The following is a 24,183-nucleotide window of genomic DNA, read 5'->3' as shown; positions in this document are numbered from 1 at the left end:
AATATGGCTAAGTGATGTGTACATCTAGGGACAAAGAATGTAGGCCATACATACATGATGGGGGACTCTATCCTGGGAAGCAGTGACTCTGAAAAAGATTTGAGGGCCGTGGTGGATAATCACTGAACGTGAGCTCCCAGTGTGATGCTGTGGCCTAATGGGCTAATGAAATCCTTGAATGCATAAACAGGAATCTCGGGTAGGAATAGAGAGATTATTTTAACTTTGTATTTGGCACTCATGTGACCGCTGGCGGAATATTGTGTCCAGTTCTGGTGTTCACAATTCAAGAAGGGTGTTGATAATTTGGAGAGGGCTCAGAGAAGTGCCATGAGAATGACTAAAAGATTAGAAAACATGCCTTATAGTGATAGACTCAAAGAGCTCAATCTATTTAGCGTAACAAAGAGAAGGTTAAGGGGTGAATTGATTGCAGTCTGTAAGTACCTACACAGGGAACAAATATTTAATAATAGGCTCTTCAGTCTAGCAGAGAAAGATATAACACAATCCAGTGGCTGGAAGTTGAAGCTAGACAAATTCAGACCAGAAATAAGGTGTGCGTTTTTAACTAGTAGAATAATTAACTATTGGAATAATTTACCAAGGGTCATGGTAGATTCTCCACCATTGACAATTGGTAAATCAAGATTGGATGTTTTTCTACAAGATCTGCTCTGGGAATTATTTTGGGGAAGTTCTATGGCCTGTGCTACACGGGAGGTCAGACTAGATGATCACAGTGGTCCCTTCTGACCTTAGAATCTATGACCCATCTAGAACATCATCTAATGCAGAGGTGTTTAAACTTCTTAATACTGAGGATCGTGTCTCTGGATAGAGATCCTCTTGGAGGGTTATCTTCCCTTCTGACTGCCTAAAGCGGTGGCAAATATAGTAGTTAGTTACATGAAATAGTGATGTTACAAAAGGGTTATGGAGACAAGCTGAAAGTAAACCTGCTTTAGTGTCATGGGTTGGGCTGTTTGGTTGAATACACTCTCTCCCCCACCTCTGTTTTGTATCTGTGCTGTTTATTTTCTTTCTTTGTGAATAAACCTTCTCTTACAACCTGCAGCTCTCCCTGCTCTACTCCAGGTTACTTTGCATTCAGTTCTCTCTTCCTGTGTCTCTTGCTGCACCTACAATTGTGTTGTGGCATGTAGGTTTGATTACAGATGAATTTACACGTGAAGAAGCACATGACAAACAAAGATAGGAAGCAGCTATGCACATACTTGGGGTCTTCTGTTTGTGAAAACCCTGAGGCAGCTGTAGATTGGGCTACAGCTACCAGGCAGCACCACTGATCAAATATTGAGGGTGCAGTAGGCAGCCAGGTGAGCCACCTGGAGGAGCTCCATCTTCTGTCATTGGTTTATGGACAAGATTGAGCACCAGTGATCTAAAGAATTGTGGCAAAATTTCAACAATTACTTTTGTTGATTTAATTTAGGGCAACTGCTCATGCCTTTATATCAGCAACAATTCAGAGTCACAGAAGCACCTACAGTATCTGTGTACCACACTAGGCAATTATGGGGAAAGGCCTATGTGAAATATACAGAGAGGCGGGAATAGAATGAAGTAAAAAAATGCAGCAGCCAGAACTGTGGCCATCCTGCATGACTGGCACAGCAAATGGCTTGCTGTGTATTTCTGTCCCAGAAATTTAGTGTTTCTGCTGCTAGTATACAAACTAAACTACAGCTGTAACTATGAGGGTAAGCTGCATTCACTGGAAATAAATAAATGGTATTTCTGGTTGCTGACTCACACTAAATCCTTGTGTGTTACACTGTGTGAAAATGTCTTTTCCAGGAGGTGAAATTGACTGTGTTGATAAGGATGGCAACACCCCTCTGCATGTGGCTGCGAGATATGGACATGAGCTTTTGATTAACACCCTAATAACCAGCGGAGCTGATGCTGCCAAGTAGGTTGCTGAAGAAATGCTGTTCCTAATGGTCAAATATTATGGGTAATGCTAGATAATGCTTATTTTTCAGATGCCAGTGTATTCAGGTTAAAATGCATGTGCATAATTATGAATTCAGTAACAAATAGTTTGTATCAGGAAGTCAGTTTGAAATCAGTATAAAATATAAAGCTGCTAATGAAGGGCATGTAATTCCCTCAGTTTCTAAAATAAATATATTTACGTCCATAAGCTTGTAGTACTAAACTGATTTATTCCTTTATCTAGTATCCATTGGTGCTGGATAAGTATCAGTAGAAATGTTCAAAGACAAAGCAGGGTTTAGTCAGTAAAATTATTTCAGAACCTAATGCAGCCGTGGTGCCCAGTCTTTGTGTCTTATGGTTTCAGATCTTCAGCTGGCTGAGATGATGAGGCTGATTTTGTTTTGGGGTTTTATTGAGTGAAACTGAGAGATACATTTCGATATGTTGTTCAACTCTTTGTGCTCCAAGGGGTTGAATTTGCTAGGCTGATTTTACTCTACATTTTTGTGTGTATGAGAAAGAGACTGCATTAGACTATGTTAATGATTACATATATGTATACATGTTGCAGGCCGAATCCTAGGAGGTGCATTGATTTCAGTGAGAGTTGGACGTTTAGCACCTCCTAGGACCTCGCCCTAGAGTAGTGAGGTAACAAAGCACTAAATTTCCAAAATAGTTTTGGGAAGAGTAAAATTAACTCTGAAAGGGAAAGGAAATGGTATTCGGAGTGTAGAGTGCAGCCTGGTGGCCATAGGGTAATGCCAGGGAGGAGACCTGATTTAGATATCTACTGTGAATCTCCTGTTCCCTGAACAAGCAGGGAACAGATAGATCTAGTTATTTGCCCATCTCTATGAATGAAGCATCATAAAGATTCTTATAAATGTTTTGTAATATTCACCGTACACATCTGAACATGCAATTGAGTATTTCCTGACTAGAACCAACCATAAGTATATGTGATGCCTAATACTGCCGTAGTTGCTGGGGAACATCCTGCTTTAGGACCCAGGTCAACCTGTTTTCTTTTTAAAGATGTTTGCAGTTTTCTAGGCTTTTCATTTGGAGATTTTGAAATAAGTATTTTTTCACCACGTTTTGCTATCTGCTTCATTAAAACTGCTTCTCGCCAGACAAAAAAGACAGGGTCAGATTTATACGAGCTTGAGCATCTGGTCCTTTGTGTCTAAATATGATTTTTGCTAGCTCTTTCTAATATATAAAGTTTCAGTCCATCTCTTTTCTGAGTTTTAAGGTAACAATGAATAGCAGTGAGATAACTAGCTCTTGCAATCTAAGATTTCTGCTCAAAATTTCTATTTCACACTTGGGTGACCTGTGCATTGATCAAATAAAATATCTCTGCCAACAGCAGAAATATCTGAAGTGAGAAGACTGCTTAGATGTAGTAGGCAGATCCAAATGATGGCGCTGTTCTGAAAAAGAAATTACCTACCTGCCAGAGGGAATGAGCTTTTAATAGGTGTTCTATGTAAATAACTTTGGCTTAATTCCTTGAACTGGCATGGAAAAGGAAGAATTTCTACAGTGCTGCTAGCAGAAACTGCAGACAACAGGGTCAGCTATTTGATGCAATTCCATTTCAGGGATATGGAAGGTAAATAATGTAGGGAGCAGTTGTGAGCAGCTCTGCACAGTATGGCACTGGCTAGCAGATGTGCAAATTGCATCTCTTGATGGACACCAGCCAAAATATGCACTGGGGTGGAAATCTCTATACAGTGATGGGGAAATGTGGCTTGAGATAACTAGGGGGGAAGGGGAAATTGATGTAAAAATCAGAGCTGCATGGAGAATACTATGACTATATAACAAATCCTCTTTGTGATTTAAAGTTAAATAAATACATCCACAGCTTAGAAATGCAACCTGTTTAGACAGACTTGAGCAGCTTGGTGGAGCTTGTGCTATTGTCTTTCAAAGAATAGAGTGTCAGAAAATCCTTGGGCAGGTTTACTCTGTGGGAGCCCTAGATGCTGGCAGGGCATTGATTAAATTAAATGTATACAGCACTGTAGATCACTTCTGATTGTGGCCAAGTAGGAAGGTTGACAAATGCAATGTGAAAGGAAAAGAGGAATGGGAATATAGATTTTGCAACAAATCATACATATTTTTTTAAAAAACTGCACTCATGTTTGTGTGCATAATAAAAATGTATATGATGTGAGAGAGAAAGACAGCACATATTTGCACAAACGTCCGCCTGGGTTGTATGCACAGCTACATATTTTGCAGTTTCAGCTCAGTTGCCACCTTTTGTAAATTTAAGCCTTTGTGTAAGAGCTGGATTTTAAACAGTTTATCCTGGTATGAAATAACTTTCACTAAAGCTTCGTAGTTCTCCTCTAAGAATTTTTCTGCCACCAAATCTTTCATGAAAACACGTTCCTTCAGGTCCATATCTGAAATCCTGCTTAGTGATATGATCATGTTACGTATATCCTTGGGTTGTCTTGAAGAAATTGAGAGATGGCTATGAATCCATCTGGCATCATCCAGGAATTTAGTTAACTGTTTTTAGCTGCATCTGCAAAAGCAAACAGTAGATTCTCATCTCATACACAATAGCTGATTTCAGAAGCTCTACAGTGATATGCACCAAAGGACTTGCAGGCAAGTTAAAGAAGTATGGGCTGGATGAATGGACTATAAGGTGGATAGAAAGCTGGCTAGATCGTCGGGCTCAACGGGTAGTGATCAATGGCTCCATGTCTAGTTGGCAGCCAGTATCAAGCAGATTGCCCCAAGGATCGGTCCTGGGGCGGGTTTTGTTCAATATCTTCATTAATGATCTGGAGGATGGCGTGGACTGCACTCTCAGAAAGTTTTTAGATGACACTAAGCTGGGAGGAGTAGTAGATATGCTGGAGGGTAGGGATAGGATACAGAGGGACCTAGACAAATTAGAGGATTGGCCCAAAAGAAACCTAATGAGGTTCAACAAGGACAAGTGCAGAGTTCTGCACTTAGGACGGAAGAATCCCATGCACTGTTACAGGCTAGGGACCGAATAGCTAAGCAGCAGTTCTGCAGAAAAGGACCTAGGGGCTACAGTGGACAAGAAGCTGGATATGAATCAACAGTGTGCCCTTGTTACCAAGAAGGCTAATGGCATTTTGGGCTGTATAAGTAGGGGCATTGCCAGCAGATCGAGGGATGTGATCATTCCCCTCTATTCGACATTGGTGAGGCCTCATCTGGAGTACTGTGTCCAGTTATGGGCCCCACACTACAAGAAGGATGTGAAAAAATTGGAAAGAGTCCAGTGGAGGGCAACAAAAATGATTAGGGGGCTGGAGCACATGACTTATGAGGAGAGGCTGAGGGAATTGGGATTGTTTAGTCTGCAAAAGAGAGGAATGAGGGGCGATTTGATAGCTGCTTTCAACTACCTGAAAGGTGGTTCCAAAGAGGATGGATCTAGACTGTTCTCGGTGGTACCAGATGACAGAACAAGGAGTAATGGTCTCAAGTTGCAGTTGGGGAGGTTTAGGTTGGATATTAGGAAAAATGTTTTCACTAGGAGGGTGGTGAAGCACTGGAATGGGTTACCTAAGGAGGTGGTGGAATCTCCTTCCTTAGAGGTTTTTAAGGTAAGGCTTGACAAAGCCCTGGCTGGGATGATTTAGTTGGAAATTGGTCCTGCTTTGAGCAGGGGCGTGGACTAGATGACCTCCTGAGGTCCCTTCCAACCCTGATATTCTATGATTCTATGACTGTCTATGTCGTAGTATTGGTAAAACAATGTAAGCATAAATGACACTTTGCAAAAACTTGCCAAAATACAAGAGTCAAGAGTCTCAAAACCAGGATCCTAAACTTAGGCTTCTAAATCCATATATAGCCACCTGCCTGATTTTGAAAGGTACAGAGCACTCCACATTGATGTCAGTGGGAGCCGTTAAGGGTTCAGTATGTTTGAAAAATCAAGCAAATGTCTGATATGGATGTAGGACCCTAACTTTTTAGGTTTCTGTTTTAGGGTTTTGCCAAGGTGTCTACTTTGAGGAGCCTACAGTCTAACTGAAAAAGGATTCATGGGATAATGATTTGAAAACAAAAATGCCTGGAGACACTTCTATATGAGGATATAGGCAGGGTTGGGGAAAGTGGAGGGTTTAAGGATGGATGAGATGAAGTAGGATGTTTGGCACACAGGACTTGGGAGGCGGTTACAAGTGTAATGGCAGCCTGACAGAAGGCAAGAAGCTGCAAGTGGCAGGAGACAAAGAGAACAGTTAGCTGAAGAAGCCATATAGTGTGGGGGGAAAAAAAGGAGAAATGTATGGGCTGGGGCAGAACCTCAAAGATGAGGATGAGGACCTGGAACTTGATGTAGATGGAAAGGGCAATTGTGAGACATGAGTGAGGAAAGGGGTGTGGTGGTCAGAGCACAGGGAGATGTCCTTACAGTGGTATTTTGGATGGACTGAAGTATGGAAAAAGGAGACACCAAGAAGCCAAAGACGAGGGGGAGATGCAATAATCTAGGTTAGAGCTAAATAAGACTTACACTGGCATGTTAGCAATAGGGATGCAGAAGAAAGATGGATTTTAGAGACAATACAGGGATTCTTTCAGCATTTACTTTTTCACCTCATGTGATAGAATACTTGGGTTGCAACTGACAGTCACAGTAGAAATTGAATCTAAACAAAATCCGTTCTCTTAGCTTCTTCTCTCTTAGGTTCTCATCTCGTTTTTAAAACCACTAGCCTTGCTGTCAGATTGTAATCAAAATCAGATGCTAACATTATACTTTAACAAACAAACTAAACCCCAGAGAGAGATTATAGAAGGTACAAATAAAATTAATAATGCAAGAAAGAGCCACCTACAGAAGTAGGGACACAATATTTTTTAAGAGAGGAATTTTCATCATCTGTGTTGAACGTAACCCAGTCTTTTGGTAACTAATCAAACTGTTCTGCCTAACAGGTGTGGTATCCACAACATGTTCCCCTTACATTTAGCAGCACTAAACGCTCACTCGGACTGCTGCAGGAAGTTGTTGTCATCAGGTAAGTGAATCCAGCTGCGACTGTGGAGCTTAATTAATATCATGAACATGCTGCTTATGGCCTCTGTTTTATTCAGTGTTGTGAATTGTCCAAATGAAAGACTTCCTGTGCTGCTTCATGTGATTGTGTGGCTTGGCATACGGGAGTGTGCGTGGCTTTCCTAACTGCATGCTGATAATTACTAGCATCCTGTATCGTTCATGCCTGAAGCCCTTAGAATGCTTTTTTTCCCCCTGGCAGTCACAGAGAGTTTATTTTAATTCACAGGGAAGGGGAGGAAAGGGAAAGTCCTTTACCAAGCTGTAAAAATGTGAGATATGGTAGGTTCTTCTGAAACAAACAACTGTAGGCCCTGATTCAGGGGAAAGTACCCTTACTGAGGACAACACCTGAGCAAATGCTTACATTCTGTTGAAGTTCATGGGACTAAAACACATGCTTTCCTGAATCACAGCTCTAGTAAAGAAAATGAGGTAGCTAAAGTTCTCAGAAGGGGGCGGGGGGGAAAGTGTTAGTTTGCTGATACTGCTCTTTCAAAGAAATAAGGTGCCAACTCCTGACTTCCTTATGCAGGCAGAAGTTCCACTGAGTTCAAAGATGGAGAGCAGTTCATATATTTTCCAGAAAAATGTATCACTCCTTAGCATGTGAAACCTCCACAACCACTCTCAGCCATAAGGTTGAGTCCCCTGGGATGTTTAGGGGAAAAATAGCGTGAAAAATGTAACTTGCATATCCAATTACAGCAAACCCTGATGTGCTCTGTCCCAGGCTATTAGGTCAGCAGGGGAAGCAGGGTTAATTCCGTAAGAATCTGCGGTGGGTTTTACGTCTACAGCCTGGTGCATCTTTAAAAACATCTGTTGCACATTCCTGGAAGCATCTTTCCAGAATCTAAAAACAACCTGGAAAACACACAAAGAAATAAAATTCAACTCCCTGCATGCTAGGGCTCACTCTGTGCCTCTCCTCATTTCATTATTTTTTTGTGTCTGCATAGCGTGCTATCACAATTCTCTCGATGAGAATCTGCCTCATAAATGCCTGTCACATGATTTAATAGTTATGTAGCCCAAGGCTGAATGTGGAAATAGATTCTTTTTGACTTCACAGTTCTTTTTATAGAGCCACCAAGCTTGAGCAGCCACTGTCCGTTTCCATGACAACCACTTGCTGACTAGAGTTGCTTGCGTTCTGGTTTTTCTAACTAACTGTTTTTTCTGTCTCTGCAATGTTTCTTGTGGTTTAACTAGGACAAAAGTATAGCATAGTGTCCTTGTTTAGTAATGAGCACGTGCTGTCTGCAGGCTTTGAAATAGACACCCCAGATAATTTTGGAAGAACGTGCCTCCACGCTGCTGCTGCAGGAGGGTGAGTAGTTACAATTGTAGCTGTTACGCTAGTTGTAATTTAATTGTGGAGTCGGTGTAACTCAAGCCAGCTATACCATCTGCAAAGGAATTTGTTCTAATTAAAGAGGAGCAAAACAATTCGATGTAAAATCTTTCTCTCTCCAGGCCGTGTCCCGCCACCATTTGGTAAACTGAGGCTCAAATTAGGGCTACTTGTATTGGGAGTAAGAGTGGTAGGACCTGGCCTTTTATTACAGAAGGCTAGTTTGTGATTTGAAACATACATCCCCCTGTCTTCTTCCTATATACAGACTCCTTAAACTTTGGGTCCCAGTACCAGGAGCAAGAGAGGCTACACACTCACTCGCTTCTCCCTGATGGCCTGGGTTGGACTCTTGGCTTCCATGCCTCTCACTCACTGGCCAGTACTGACACGTCAGCACAGGAGGTGGGGTTGTAGTTTAAGGCTGACATGGGCCACCAGTAAATGACCATCCCTTGAAGGTGGATGCAGGGAAGGAATAGCGGCTCCCTGAGATGCTCCTGGTGGGATGCAGCGAGGCACTGCCCCCTTGTTGTGTCCTTGCATCAAAATCTAGTTATAAAAGAAGATTTGTAAGGCATTTTTTCTAGGTTTCAGTCAGAGAAAGATTATTTTAAGCCTCTGAAGCCCATTGAAAGTAACCAAAATACAGAATCAAAAGGTTTTCATCCTCTGATGATGCAATTCAGATGGGCGATGGGATCCTAGGAATGAAAATGAATGAAAATTAAATTACGTCAGTTTCATTTGTAGCCCTCCTGCCTAGTTCCTTTCAAGATTTCTTGTTAATTCCCAGTAGGTTTGTTTGAAATTAACACAGAAAAAGCACAAAACACTTGGCAAGCTATTGTTTTCTGGCTCTTCTGTTGAGGACTTGATTGCTCAGAAGATTGCTAGATTGAGCTTCTAGAATCCATCCTAGATTGGCAGTGGTTGTATTGACCAGATATGGTAACTACCTGGTGACTATGTGGTAGCCTTTGTAAGAATGAGTTGTCAGCTCACTTCTTAGTGGACCATTGTCCACCTCACACAAGTCGTCACCATCACAAGTACATAATGAAAGTGTTTCTAACACTGGACAGAATTGTTCTTGTTAAGTATTTATTTCATACGGTTAATAGAAGATGTATAGTAGTTGGGTGGACTGAATTACCATGATAGAGCACTCTTCAGAAAGTACCTCTCCTTAAAGCTGGACTCAAAATAATACCACAGGTGTCTGAAAGAAAGGGACTGAAATAAGAGGCAAAAATTGGGTACGTTGTGGGGAGCATTTTGTAGATATTTTATACACTGGCAATTTTAGATTGGGGTAAACACCAGTTTTGTTCCATCCGCTTCTTTTAGACTGGAACTGGAACTGTACATAAAACACATATTTTCCTCTTGATGCTTGCCTGTAACTCCCATTAATATTAATGGGAGTTATATTGGCATTGAGACAAGACTACCTTCCAAAGGATCTCTTTTTTCCTGTTTCGTAGTAGAAATGATTTATTGCCCCTCTGAATGACAAAGGAGTCTTGGAAGATTATTGTGCTTCATTACATCATTTTCTGGTTTGGTATTGTACATTTATTTACTTGAATTACAAAGACATTAAAATGCAGTTATTTTATTTTCCATTAAGAATCACTTCAGTTTAAACAATAACAACACATAGTTATATCATATTGAATTCATGCAGCGAAGATAAAAACTATGAATAATCCTATTTGAATGCAATAAAGCTCTTAAGGATGTGCTTAACTTTAAGCTTGTTCTTAAGTCTCATTGAAGAAAATGGGATTTAAGTAGGTGCTTAAAGCTAAATTTATTCTAAATGTTTTGCAGAAAAAAAGTGGACTTCAGCATATGCATAAAAAATTAATCATGTCCTTAAGTGTTTTCCTGAACTGGGGCCTAAATCTCCTCCTCATTATTCGCCCAGCATTTTGTAAGCTTGCTTCAAACTTCAAAATTGTTCTTGGAAAAATTCTCAGCTCAGCATAGGAAGCATTAGCAGCACAACTCCCTTTGGAAATTTTTGACTGCCTTCTCTCACCTTGAATCCAGGATATATTTATTACTTTCTATTTATATTATTGATTTGTTTTTACTAGGGCTGTTGATTAATCACAGTTAACTCACGTGTTTAACTAAAAAAATTAATTCTGATTAATCACACTGTTAAATAATAGAATACCACTTGAAATTTATTAAATATTTTGGGTGTTTTGATTTCTATTACAACACAGAATACAAAGTGTATGGTGCTCACTTCATATTATTTTTTATTACAAATATTTGCACTGTAAAAATGATAAACAAAAGAAATAGTATTTTTCAATTCACCTCATACAAGTACTGTAGTGCAATCTCTTTATCGTGAAAGTGTAACTTTATTCTTTTTGTTACATAACTGTACTCAAAAACAAAACAATGTAAAACTTTAGAGCAGGGTCAGCAACCTTCGGCATGCGGCCCACCAGGGTAATCCACTGGCAGGCCGAGAGACATTTTGTTTATGTTGACCATCTGCAGGCACGGCCCCCTACAGCTCCCAGTGGCCATGGTTCGCCATTCCTGGCCAGTGAGAGCTGCGAGAAGTGACAGGCCACAGGAACGTTTACAGGAGATAATGCTGCCTGCTTCTTATTTACAATGTAACCTGAAAGTGAGAACAGGCGTTCGCCTGGCACTTTTGTAGCCGGCGTTGGAAGGTATTTACATGCCAGATATGCTAAACATTCGTATGCCCCTTCATGCGTTGGCCACCATTCCAGAGGACATGCTTCTATGCTGATTATGCTCATTAAAAAAATAATGTGTTAATTAAATTTATGACTGAACTCCTTGGGGGAGAATAGTATGTCTCCTGCTTTGTTTTACCCGCATTCTGCCATATATTACATGTTATAGCAATGTTGGATGATGACCCAGCACATGTTCGTTTTAAGAACACTTTCACAACAGGTTTGACAAAATGCAAAGAAGGTATCAATGAGATATCTAAAAATAGCTACAGCACTCGACCCAAGGTTTAAGAATCTGAATTTCCGTCCAAAATCTGAGAAGGACGAAGTGTGGAGCTTTGTTTCAGAAGTCTTAAAAGAGCAACACTTGGATGTGGAAACTGCAGAACCTGAAACACCAAAAAAGAAAATCAACTTTCTGCTGGTGGCATCTGACTCAGATGATGAAAATGAACATGCTTCGGTCCACACTGCTTTGGATTGTTATCAAGCAAAACCTGTCATCAGCATGGATGCATATCCTCTGGACTGGTGGTTGAACCATGAAGGGACATATGAATCTTTAGCGCATCTGGCATGTAAATATCTTGTGATGCCAGATACAACAATGCCACGCGAATGCCTGTTCTGACTTACAGGTGATATTGAAAACAAGAAATGGGCAGCATTATCTTCTGCAGATTGTAATCAAACTTGTTTGTCTGAGCGATTGGCTGACGTACGACTGATGGACTTGTAGGCTCTAAAGTTTTACATTGTATTATTTTTGAATGCAGTTATTTTTTGTACATAATTCTACATGTTGTAAGTTCAACTTTCATGATAGAGATTGCACTACAGTATTAGGTGAATTGAAAAATACTATTTCTTTTGTTTTTACAGTGAAAATATTTGTAATCAAAAATAAATATAAAGTGAGCACTGTACACTTTGTATTCTGTGTTGTAATTGAAATCAATATATTTGAAAATGTAGAAAACATCCAAAAATATTGAAATAAATGGTATTCTATTATTGTTTAACAGTGTGATTAATTGTGATTAATTTTTTAATTGCTTGACAGCCCTAGTTTTTAACTTGTCTGGAATAGCATTCCAAGCTTATCAAGTAATAAAGGTGTGATCTTTACTAGTTGCCTTTTTCTCGGTTCTTTTGTTCGGGCTTGAATTGCAGTTTCTGCCCAGTTTCTGCACTGCATATAGTGAAATAAAACTTTTTTTTTTTGGTATTGACCAAGATGAAAACTTTCGTTTTGCTCATGCTTTGTTTTCTTTCCTTGTCTTTTCAGTAACGTTGAATGTGTAAAACTCTTGCAGAGCAGTGGAGCAGATTTTAATAAAAAGGACAAATGTGGGAGGTATGTAAATTGTGAAGCTTTTTCAGATATATCTTAAAGAAAGTAAGAGAAAGAAAAAGCCCTCAATCTGGAAATCATATGTTCTGCTTAAAAGGTAAACCGTAAAAGGAGGTAGGAAATCACCATTCCCAATAGGATACTGCGCTTGAAGTTAAATGCCAAAAAGGCAGGTGCAGACTACATTAAATACATGAAAGCCAAGCCCATGCTCTTGAGTCTTTCTTGTTTAAAAATATCAGTGGTTTAATTTTATTCCTCATTGCTCTGCGCATTGCTTGGATCCTTGTGCTTTCGTGCCCAAGACAGCACCTGCACGTCACTGTGGGGAGAACTATTGCTCATCAGCCTGCTTTCTAGACTTTCTCAAAGTAAATAATGCCGGTATTGTTATGACTGAAATGGATGTGCTGATTCAACTTCCTGAGCGCCCCGGATGTACATTACACATTCAGCCAAACAGTTTTCACCCAGGCCACGGATTTAAAAAATAAGAGCCTACTCCATCTTTAAGCTCTGATCCTGGAAATGCATATGCATGTGCTTAACTTCACACACTGTTAGTAGTCCCATTAACTTTAGTGGCTACTCATGGTGTGTAAAGTTAACCATGTGCATAAGACTTTGCAAGATTGAGGCCTTAGGCACCTAAACAAATTTTCAAAATGGCTGAGGTGTCAGCGGCTCCCAATCTAGTCAATGGGAACAGCTGAATTGGTCTGCCATTTTAAAAATCAAGTGAATATTTCAAGAGCCTAAATTATTTTTGTGTTATTGAAAGGGTAAAAAGGGGGCCAGATCTTATGCACTATGCACCTTTGAGGGCAACAGCTTAAAATAACCCATCACAAATCTCCTCCTCCCTCTTGAACAATTTTCCATCCTTCCCATTAAAATTTCTCTTCTCCCAACCCCCTCCTCCCCATTTTAAAATCGGAAAACAGATGAGCCTTGTAATGAACCCAGACATTAGTCAGATTTGGGCTATTTTGGACCACAGGTGGGAAGAAATTTCAAATCTGTGTTCACAGAATTCCCTGTCATGCTAGCCAGCAGGGCACCAGCTCAAACACCTTTGCTTTTCTCAATGGTGGCAGTGCAGCAAAGCTAATACCAAAATGAGTTAGGAGCCTCACTTTAGGTCCCCACTTTTGAACATCTTGGTCCCAATATGTGTTTTACTTGCTTTTGAACTGCGATATGAGTAATAGCAAAGTTCAGTTTAAAGAGCTGGATAGGAAGGAAAGTGTAATCCAAAAAATACTACATAAATGTACTGTAACCAAATTAAAATAGAAAAAAATGAGTCATGCAGTATTTTTAAATGGGTACTCTTTAAGGAGCATTGTGCTTTTTATCCCACAAAGGACATTGTAAAAGCCTTAGCAAACTAAATATACAAGATTATAATTTTTAGGAAGTTTTGCTCTTGTTCGTAATGACGACATAAACTAATCTAACATTAAAAGGCTCTAATGTGTTACAGGCATTATTGGCATTCCATCCTTAAGGTGCAATAAAGGGCTTTCTGATTTGTTTTTAAACCATATGCACTAAAGAGACACAGTGAGGTATGTCACCTTTCAGCAACAGCTTTGAAATAAAAACAAAGCTGTTCTTTATCCCGTGCAAATGAAACAGGTACAAAACTGAGAGAGCTAGTAAGAAAATGAAGCACTCTTTGGTTATTTGCATTTCACAACTTCCCCAAAAAATAAGTGAAACAAAAAAACTTTTTTTGGACAGAAGAATTTTAATTGGTAGAGGTTTTTTCGTGTCTTTGAGTGGTAGAAGCAGCCTTTGAAAATTTCATACCCAGCAGGGTACTCCTGCCTTCCCGCAATGAATGTGCCTTCTGAATGATACTCATGCTTCTGAGCTGGGGATGCCAAATCTCTGACTCTGTGAACTATACTGCACAATGAATCCTTTCTTGGATGTTGGAATCTGTCAGTGTGACAGGGTGGATAGGTCATCGCACAGCTATGTCACACCCCACCGCAGTCATTGCCCATAGGCTCTGACTGAGCTAGGCAACATCATGATGTTTTGAGGATTAAATACAGGCTGATGTTTCATTGTGTCACCCTGAGTTGAGGCAACAGGCTGCAGCTGAGCCTGCTGACTTAAAAAGGGGCTGAGCTACTTTCATGGGAGGGAGAGACGGGGCACAAACCAGGCAGAGAGCTCTGGAAACATAAGAACTGGCCTGTTGGTGGTGGTTGGTTTGGTTTTATATTGCTTGTCTGGAGTTTAGTCCAAGGGTGGGCAAACTTTTCGGCCCGAGGGCCACATTGGGGTGTGAAACTGTATGGAGGGCTGGGTAGGGAAGGCTGTGCCACCCCAAACATCCGACCCCTCCCACCTCCCGCCCCCTGACTGCCCCCCTCAGAAACCTCCACCATCCAACCCTTCCCCTCGCTCCTTGTCCCCTTACTGCCCCTAACTGCCCCCCCAGAACCCCACCTGCTATCTAACCCCCCCTTTCCCCATTCCCTGGCCCACCCCAGAACCTCTGTCCTATCCAACTGCTCCCTGTACCCCGTCCCCTGATCGCCCCCCCAAACCTCCGCCCCATCCAACCGCTCCCTGTCCCCTGACTGCCCCCCGGGGACCTCCTGCCCCTTATCCAACCCCCCAGCCCCATGGCTGCGGGAGAGGGGGAGCAGTGGGAGAGGGGCCTGGGGCTAGCCTCCCGGGCCAGGAGCTCAGGGGCCGGGCAGTACCATCCTGCGGCCTGGATGTGGTCCGCGGGCCGTAGTTTGCCCACCGCTGGTTTAGACCATTAAACTTAATTAAGTGAATGTGGCCAGAGACTAATTTGTGTTTTTTGGTTGAACAAGAAGCTGTAAATAAACCCCAAAACCTGAGGCTTTTTGGGGGGGGAGGGGAAGGAGGAGCATGGGGGGGTTGTTTTGTTTTACCTGAGGCCTCTATAGGAATGGTGCAATTGGGACTCATTAGTATAATCCATGTCATGTTTTAGATAGTGTCTGAAGTAATAAATTGCTATTTGTTTTGCAGGACACCTTTGCACTATGCAGCTGCGAATTGTCATTTCCATTGTATCGAGACACTGGTGACCACAGGGGCAAATATTAATGAAACGGATGACTGGGGACGTACTGCTTTGCACTATGCTGCTGCTTCTGACATGGACAGAAAGTAAAAAAGCCTATTTGTATTCCTTGTTTTTACTGTGTTTCTAACTCATTGTCATTTATATTCTTTTCATGCCACAATCTCATTTAAACAAACAAAAATAAACCCACTAGCAAAGGTAATCCTCCTCCTCATAGATACACCCATTATTGAAATAGCCTTGATTATAAGCAGAGTCATGTATAGTGCAGTTACGCAGCTGTGCAATTTACCTTTTTATTCAAGTTGCCACATAAATCCCCCAAATGCTGCCCACCTTCTCCTGCTGAACGACTTCCCTTCCCACTTTGCCTTCCTGTTTCCTTATTCTGGTGGTTTTCCCACAAGGGAGAGTTCAGCGAATTTCCCATTCCTGCTCTACTGTTGTGGCCTTTTTAAAAGGATAGAGCATGAGGCAATGGGAGGGAGATCTCCCCAGATGGGGGATGACAACAAAGACAAGCTATTGCCAGCCTACTCATACTTTTCTGTCAGAGGTGGAATAGGTCTGAGGGTGCTGGAACAATTTGTACAGTGGGGGTGCAAAGAGCCATTCAACCAGACTGTGAATCTTGTATATCATGGAAACCACTTCAAGCCAGGAGATGCACCAGCATCTCTAGTTCCAGCACCTATGAGTTAGGCACCTCGTGAACATCACTGTGTGGACTGACAGAAACAGAACCCCCGTTGGGGGTGAGAGGCTGCTAAGCAACTGGGGACTCAACAAGAGAGGCAAGATTCTGTGTTCCAGCCACTGGGAACAGCCACTAGCAGAAAAGACCACTGTACTTGTGGGAACTGGAGGTACGTTGGTTGGAGGATGGGGCCAGTGTTATGCAGTGCTCTTAAACCCATTAGGAACAAAGTCTGATTCTAGTGGGATTAAGAAACTCTCCTCAACAGTTTCATTAATGACATCTTCCCTTCTCTCAAATCTCTGGTTAGTCTGTACAATTTCTAATTCTCAGTTTGTTACATAATTTGGTGGTGTCAGCCCTATGACATGACGTATAGATCGAATGGCCTTAATTATAGCCTTAGGTCTCCTTTGGAATTTAAAACCATTAGTCAGCTGTTTTCATTTCCTGTTCGATATCCCCACACAGTTCTCTCTGTTCCTTCTCTGCTTCTCTCCTGGTCTAAGGGATCATTCACTTTGGTTTCTTATACATTTAAGTCTTGTAAAAATTTGTTTGACATACAATTCATTTCCAGTATAACACCTTCTAAAAGCTTCATTGCTCTCTTGAAATGGCCCCACTGTAGAAGGTTGTGTGCCAGGCCATTGCAAACCACAGAACCATTCCCTGCAGTAAAACGGATAGGAAGTACATGAACGTCACCCTCAGATCCATATGGTCCTAGCCATGAGGCAGCAGGGTCTTCCAAGGACTGCACTTCCTGTAAATCCATCCCTAGTATATGATAGAGTAGAGGGAAGGCAAGTGGAAGTTTCTAGGCCAGTCTCCATCAGGAGCTGCTACTCCTTGTACTGAAACTCTTGGTTCAAAGCCAACTTTTCAGATTTTGGGCCTCTCCTGCTGTCTGGAGTTCTGACATGACAAGTCAGGGGCCCTTGACCAAGCTTAGGATGCATCAAGACAGTTTTAGCAGTGGCAAAAAGCCTGATTCATTTAGACAAGTCCCCAAACATTAGTAAGATTGCTTTTCCCTCGTTGCACCCCTGGTTGTTTCTATGGCTTACAAGATAGTGAAGGGTGGCAGTACCTTCACATGAGAGCCCCCCCAGGATAGAGAATCACATAAACTAGTCCAGCTTTGAAAACGATCTTATTTGTTGGTGGATCTTGCAATGTGCATATCCAAAAAGATACTAAACTATCAGGTGGCGGTGGACCTCTATAATGTCGTCTTATGCAGTAAAAATTTCCTATGATATGACTCTTTCTTGGTGTGAGACATGTTGGTGGACATGTCTAGCACTGTTGCTCATTTTCTGGCATCAGCAGTGATACTTCACAATGTTTTATGGCTCAGACTGTCTGGGTTGCCGCAAGAAGTGCACTCTAATGTTTTTGATTTGCTCTCTAGAGACCCTGAGGTAATAGTAAATCTGTTGAAATTAGAAAACTAGATACTAGATCTATTGCTAAATCCCTAGGGGTTTCTCACCCATCTTTCAGACCAAAGTTGTCATCTTTCTAATTTCAGAATCTCCTCAGTCCTCTTATCTCTCTGGGTGCCAATCCCAGCAATAGCAAAAAGCATCTAAGCCTGCTAAGACTTCTGAATTTAACAACAGCAGTAAAGACCATGTTTATCTACCATGGTATATGTCCTCCTTGTCTGCTGTTTCACCTGGTGGTGCCATAGAGCTTGAAACTAATCCTACTCCTTCCTGTTCTTTGAGAGGGGAACAAAGAGATTTAGGACTGGAAGGGGTCTCCTGGGTCATTGAGTCCAGTCCTAAATTACAGGCAGTCCTGTCATGTAATCCCAATCATGAATTCATCATGCTCTGTTTCAAGACGAGTAAGATTGTCTGACCCACTACTCCTGTTGCTTACAGTCAGCACAGTCTGTTGAATCTTGGAGACTGGAGAAGATGCTGGCAGTTAGAAAACACTGAGCAAATTTGATGTGGAAGGCACTGAGACACAGCACACGTGGATGCATCTTCTTCTCTCCCCTCCACGCCCAGTCATTTTTCACAGAAAAAACACATTTCAAACTTAGTTCCAACTGGAGATTGGATTTGAACATCAAGAGGAGTGTTCTTGTCTTCTTATATTGTCCTTTTAGTAGCCACTGTATCACTTAGATGAGTGAGTAAGATTCAAGAACTCCTGGCTGATCTGCCTTTAGTATGCTGTGGAACAATACTATGCTTTTGTGGCCTTACCCTGAATTTATGCCTGATGATTATTTCATATTCGTTGCCCTCTCTTTTTTTCCTAGAGCTTGAGACTTGCTAGGAGAGGCCAAGTTGTATAGGCTAAGGGTGAAGAGGGCCATTATTTTCTACCTGGACAGAATTAAGTCATTTTGTAGGTCATCATGGCTATTTCCAACATATGGAAAAAAGTTCCAGAAATCAGGCTGTTTAGGTCCAAAGACCATTGAAGATGATTCTTCTTTGTACCCAGCAACACATGGAGAGCAGGGTCAAGTCAGGCCAATTTAGTGGTTAAAATTTCACAGGGTTCTATCCTTTGGTCAACAGGGAAGTACAGCAAGTTACCATGGGTAGAGGATGGAGATAACGATTGGGAACATAGGGTTGCAAAGAAGAGTTTTTGAGGGCAAGGGGCAGGTGTGGGCAGGGCCGGTGCTACCATTAAGGCAAACTAGGTGGTTGCCTAGGGCGCCAAGATTTGCGGGTGCCAAAAAGCGGTGCCACCAATTTTTTTTATAGCGTTCCTACGCCCCCTCCCCGAGCGCGCGGTCGCCGCTCCACTTCTCCCGCCTCCCAGGCTTGCAGCACCAATCAGCTGTTTGGTGCCGCAAGCCTTGGAGGGAAGGAGAATTAGAGCGGGGGCAGCGTGCTCGGGGAGGAGGCAGAGCAGAGGTGAGCTGGGGTGGGGAGCTGCCGCACGGCTCCCGGGGTGGGGGGGGAGCTGCCATGGGGGGAGGCGCCTCACAGTGGAGTGGGGGCGGGGAGCTGCCGCAGGGCTGCGGGGGCGCAAGGTGGAAGTTTCGCCTAGGGTGCTTTGAAACATCCTTTCACCGGCCCTGGGTGTGGGGAAACAGAAAGTTCCAGAAAGTGATGGACAAACTGGTTCTGATAGAAATCAAAACTTTTTGATTACTTTTGAAGTTGACGTACAGAATGAAGAGCTGGCATATTTTAGGTGTGTTCAATGTCTGGGAATGTGATTAGCCCATATGCTAGGCCCTTTATTTAACCTTACTAATGCCTAGAAGTGGTCACTTGATTGGAGGAGAGAGTGGGGGTGGTAAATTACACCAAAATCACTGATCTGACATTTTGAAAACGAGTTGCATTTTCTGTCCCTTATGTTAAGAAGAAAGAATATTTTAGGTAACTCCCACGAAAATGCCGAAGAACTTGAAAGAGCCAATGAGATGAAGGAAAAAGAAGCTGCATTGTAAGTTTGGTGTCAATACAGCAGTTAGACTCCATTTGTAGAGAATGCCTCTGCTTCTTTGGGCTGCAGTTTACACTCCTGTCTTGTTCACTCATTGCTCTGCTACAAACGTTCCCTGATACTATTGGGAGCTAACCTGAGTAAAATGCTCGTTGATCTATTAATGTATTTTCCAATTCTGTTTCCATGCTCGTTGCTTTTCCTAACTACATGTTTATTGCATTGGTACTCTGATAATTCTTTAATATCACACACTATTTTATTTAAATGCGATACACTAGGTTTGTATGTTGCAAGGAAAATATAACCCAGTGTCCTCCACAAGTATTACTGTGTTCAAAGCTGATGTTTTTGTGCTGTGTTTTTGTTTAAAGTGTCACTGTTGTTGGTAATAGTTTTACGTTAGTTTGACTACATGTTGTGACATATGGAAGAGAGTGACTTTGAAATCTTTTTCCAGAGGGGTAAAAAATTAAACTCTGATAGATGACCCAGGGAGTACCCAGAACATATTTGATTCAGATAGAGAAATTATCACTATCAAAAGAATTAAAAATATATGTATTTGGGATAATAGCTTAGTTGCCATTGAGCTCAGAGTCAGCCAGCTATTGGATTAGTTTAGATACCTGTGATTTTGATCAGTGAATTTTGAACTGTATCAATGATGACATTAAGTATCAGAGGGTAGCCGTGTTAGTCTGGATCTGTAAAAAGCAACAGAGAGTCCTGTGGCACCTTTCAGACTAACAGATGTGATGACATTGTCACTTTTCTTAGTTCTAGGTAAGCTATTTACCCCATGATAAAGTTAAACATAATTTTCTTGTTGGCTCTTTGTTGTAGAAATGTATCTTAAAAACTAGAGTGGCAGTACTGGCTGCGTTGAACTTCAGATCTGTTACTATCTCTGACGGGCATTGCTGAGGTGCAACCTGGAACTGGTGTACTGTTGAGGCCTCTGTTGCACCAGCATGGGCTCCCCCTCTCACCATGATGCTGTGACAAGCTGCAGACCTCTCCTGGTCCTGCACTCACGCAAACATTTACAGGCAGGGACACAACAAACTGAGTTACATGAATGCTTTTTCTAGCCACTCACAAACCAACAAATAGAGAGGCTCCATCCAGTTCCCTCGCAGCTCCCCAGCCTAGGACCCCAGAACTGTACCATCCTGCCCTGGTCAAAAGCCTGAGCAGTGTAAGTTTATTACCCAGTCCGCTCCTCCCTCAACGTGGAGAGGACATACAGAGGTTTTTGTTAACTGAGCTACGATTTTTTCATGCACTTCACTTAAACCACATGGTATTTAGGTAAAATATAAAATAGATTTATTAGATACAGAAAGATTTTAAGTGATTTATAAGTAATAAGTGTACAGATCAAAGTAGATTACCTAAGAAACAAAACAAAATCTCAATCTAAGTCCTATAAACTAGACAGGATTTGAATCAAGCAGTGTCTCACCCTTATGGTACAAACAGTTCATCAGTCTTCCATACACAGGCTGGGATTCCTCCTTTCCCATCTGAGACCACCTCCCCAGTTCAGTCTTTGTTCCTAAGGTATTTCCAGGTGTTGAGTTGGGGGGAGGAGGGAGTGAGGACAAGTGATTATGTCACTTCCCCCTTTTATAGCTTCTTCCATGTGGAGGGAACTTCATTTTTCCAAGCAGAGTCTCCAGCACAGTTTGTAGAAAAGTACAAGTACAAGATGGAGTCCAGTATCACATGATCTAGTCACATGCCATTGCATGCTTTGATGAGTCATAGCAGACATTATCCATATACTGACTGAACTGTCCACAGGAAAGCCCATCAGGTGGAGATAAGGTTCTTCTATGGCCTATTGTGTTTCTTAATGGGCCATCACCTTGAATGGTTCATCCACAATGTACTGGCTACACTGGATGTAAACTACCTTGTGGGTGTTATCCAGGAGCAAACACATTTGAAATACTGGTACATAGTCAATATTCATAACTTTAGATACAAAAATGATACATGCATACAAATAGGGTAATCATATTCAGCAAATCATAACTTTTCCATTGATACTTTACATGACATACTTCATATAAGACATACCATAATCATATAATCATGGTATATATGGGGGTGTCATGGTGTTGCTTTGGGATACAGAGTGTCACAGTATCAAACAAGCTACTCCAAGACCAGCAGATATTGCTGCATAGAAGTTTAAGGCAGGAAAACTCTTGTGTTGTACAAGATTCTGTAAGTATCAAAGGGGTAGCCGTGTTAGTCTGGATCTGTAAAAGCAGCAAAGAGTTCTGTGGCACCTTATAGACTAACAGACGTATTGGAGCATGACCTTTCGTGGGTGAATACGATTCTGTAGGGAATATAACATTTAATAGCCAGAAGCAACAGAGGGTCCTGTGGCACCTTTAAGACTAACAGAAGTATTGGGAGCATAAGCTTTCGTGGGTAAGAACCTCACTTCTTCAGATGTCTGCATCTGAAGAAGTGAGGTTCTTACCCACGAAAGCTTATGCTCCCAATACTTCTGTTAGTCTAAGGCTAGGTCTACACTACCCGCCTGAATCGGCGGGTAGAAATCGACCTCTCGGGGATCGATTTATCACGTCCCGTTGGGACGCGACAATCGATCCCCAAATCGGCGCTCTAACTCCACCAGCGGAGGTGGTAGTAAGCGCCGCCGACAGAAAGCTGCAGAAGTTGATTTTGCCGCCGTCCTCACAACGGGGTAAGTTGGCTGCGATACGTCGAATTCAGCTACGCTATTCACGTAGCTGAATTTGCGTATCTTAAATCGACTCCCCGCTGTAGTGTAGATGTACCCTTAAAGGTGCCACAGGACCCTCTGTTGCTTTTTACAGATTCAGATTAACACGGCTACCCCTCTGATATTTAATAGCCAGCCTTTTATAAAATAAGCTTTAGTATTGCTCATAGTTGCAATGGAGATGATTCTGTTAAATGGTATGATCTGTAATTTAAATGTGTAAATTATTCACAGGTGTCTAGAGTTCCTGCTCCAAAATGATGCCAATCCATCGATCCAAGACAAAGAAGGGTACAACACAGTGCACTATGCTGCTGCTTATGGCCATAGACAGTGTTTGGAATTGGTGAGTCAGCTCAATCAGTGCTAAGACTTCCATTTTTAGAAGATGTTCATGGGCATGTTATGAACTCTACAGAATTGTTATTGTTTGAGCACCATGGATGTTCACGATGCTGAAGAAATGTAGAGGAAGGTACACTACAGACAAATATTCAGAACCAGATGTAACTTGGCATTGTTATGGCCTTTTCAAGACAAATCCTTGATCCCTGCACAAAGCCAGAGTAAATGGCCCTCATGTGGGGGCAGAGAGGTGACATTCTCCTCCCTTTCTCCCACCCCATTTTCCAGGGGCATGGAGCACAAAGCTAGTTGTTATATCTTATCCATGAAGTCATGGGCATACTGGATGTGCCCCAGTCCCAGCTGTCCTTTTGCATTGCTCTGAAAAGAGCCACTAAGGAGGACTGCAGGAGATACAGACTCGAAGCCTCTTTCCCCTGCACAGGGGAACCATAATGGGTTTATCTCTGATTAGAAATGTCCTTGCCTGTAGGAATGGAGGCAGAGTTTGGGTCTTTGTGTTTAGGGGGTGTTGAACATGTGGTCTGTGTTTGCTTTAAAGCTCCAATTCAACAAAGTATTTAAGCATTGCTTAGCTATAAAATATGTGATTAATCCAATCTCTGTTCAACAAAACACTTAAACACACAAGATCAATGGGACTTAAGCACATGTTACATGCTTCACTGGATCAGAGCCTAAGTGTTGCATGGCTTTGCTGAGTTTTGATTGCAGTCAAAACATTACTTACATGTGTTTTTTTACGTGGTTCTTCATCATAGATAACACATGAACTGAATGATCTAAGGAAGCTGAGTAATGGTAGCATGACAATCCTTACTGTCAACTGCACAAAAGTACACCTCTACCCCGATATAACACGAATTCCGATATAACGCGGTAAAGCAGCGCTCCGGGGGGGCGGGGCCGCGCACTCCGGTGGATCAAAGCAAGTTCGATATAATGCGGTTTCACCTATCACGCAGTAAGATTTTTTGGCTCCCGAGGACAGCGTTATATCGGGGTAGAGGTGTACTTGTCAGCAAAAAAGCAGAGTTGCTAGAAAATTATATAGTGTGAATTCATAAAAAGCTATGACTTGTAAAAATGAGTAGCAGGTGATGCAGATTAGCTGAAGTGCTTGAAATTTGCAGTATGATGAAGACTTTATTAATATTGTTGGATGTTTTGCAGGCTCTAATCACACCAAAAATGGCTTAAAGTTGAGAAATGAAGTGTTATATATACTCAGTCCCGTAAAATGGAGGCATCTGGTGCCTTTTTAGTACCTTTTTTTGCTTCCTGGGTTTGTTTAATAGGCCAAAGTATTTCTGTATTGAAAGGGATGACTGCA

At 41.8% G+C, this 24,183-nt stretch overlaps 1 protein-coding gene across 12 annotated transcripts in view; it reads left to right on the top strand.

Annotated features, from left to right (window-relative positions):
• Positions 1-24,183, top strand: part of ANKRD44 (ankyrin repeat domain 44) — a 216,592-nt gene that overhangs the window by 139,561 nt on the left and 52,848 nt on the right. For 5 of the 12 annotated variants that reach the window (XM_034785273.1, XM_034785280.1, XM_034785279.1 and 2 more), the window contains 7 exons: positions 1,822-1,936; positions 6,931-7,013; positions 8,267-8,384; positions 12,435-12,503; positions 15,525-15,665; positions 19,631-19,714; positions 22,719-22,830. In XM_034785273.1, coding sequence (XP_034641164.1) covers positions 1,822-1,936; positions 6,931-7,013; positions 8,267-8,384; positions 12,435-12,503; positions 15,525-15,665; positions 19,631-19,714; positions 22,719-22,830 — 722 coding nt within the window. The remainder of the gene's footprint in view (positions 1-1,821; positions 1,937-6,930; positions 7,014-8,266; positions 8,385-12,434; positions 12,504-15,524; positions 15,666-19,630; positions 19,715-22,718; positions 22,831-24,183) is intronic. The other 7 variants (XM_034785283.1, XM_034785278.1, XM_034785277.1 and 4 more) reach the window with 3 other exon arrangements.

Source organism: Trachemys scripta, chromosome 11 (genome assembly GCF_013100865.1).
Source record: "Trachemys scripta elegans isolate TJP31775 chromosome 11, CAS_Tse_1.0, whole genome shotgun sequence".
Taxonomy (NCBI): domain Eukaryota; kingdom Metazoa; phylum Chordata; order Testudines; family Emydidae; genus Trachemys; species Trachemys scripta.
The sequence above is the reverse complement of the archived record's forward strand: the minus strand, read 5'-3'. Positions and strand labels throughout refer to the sequence as shown.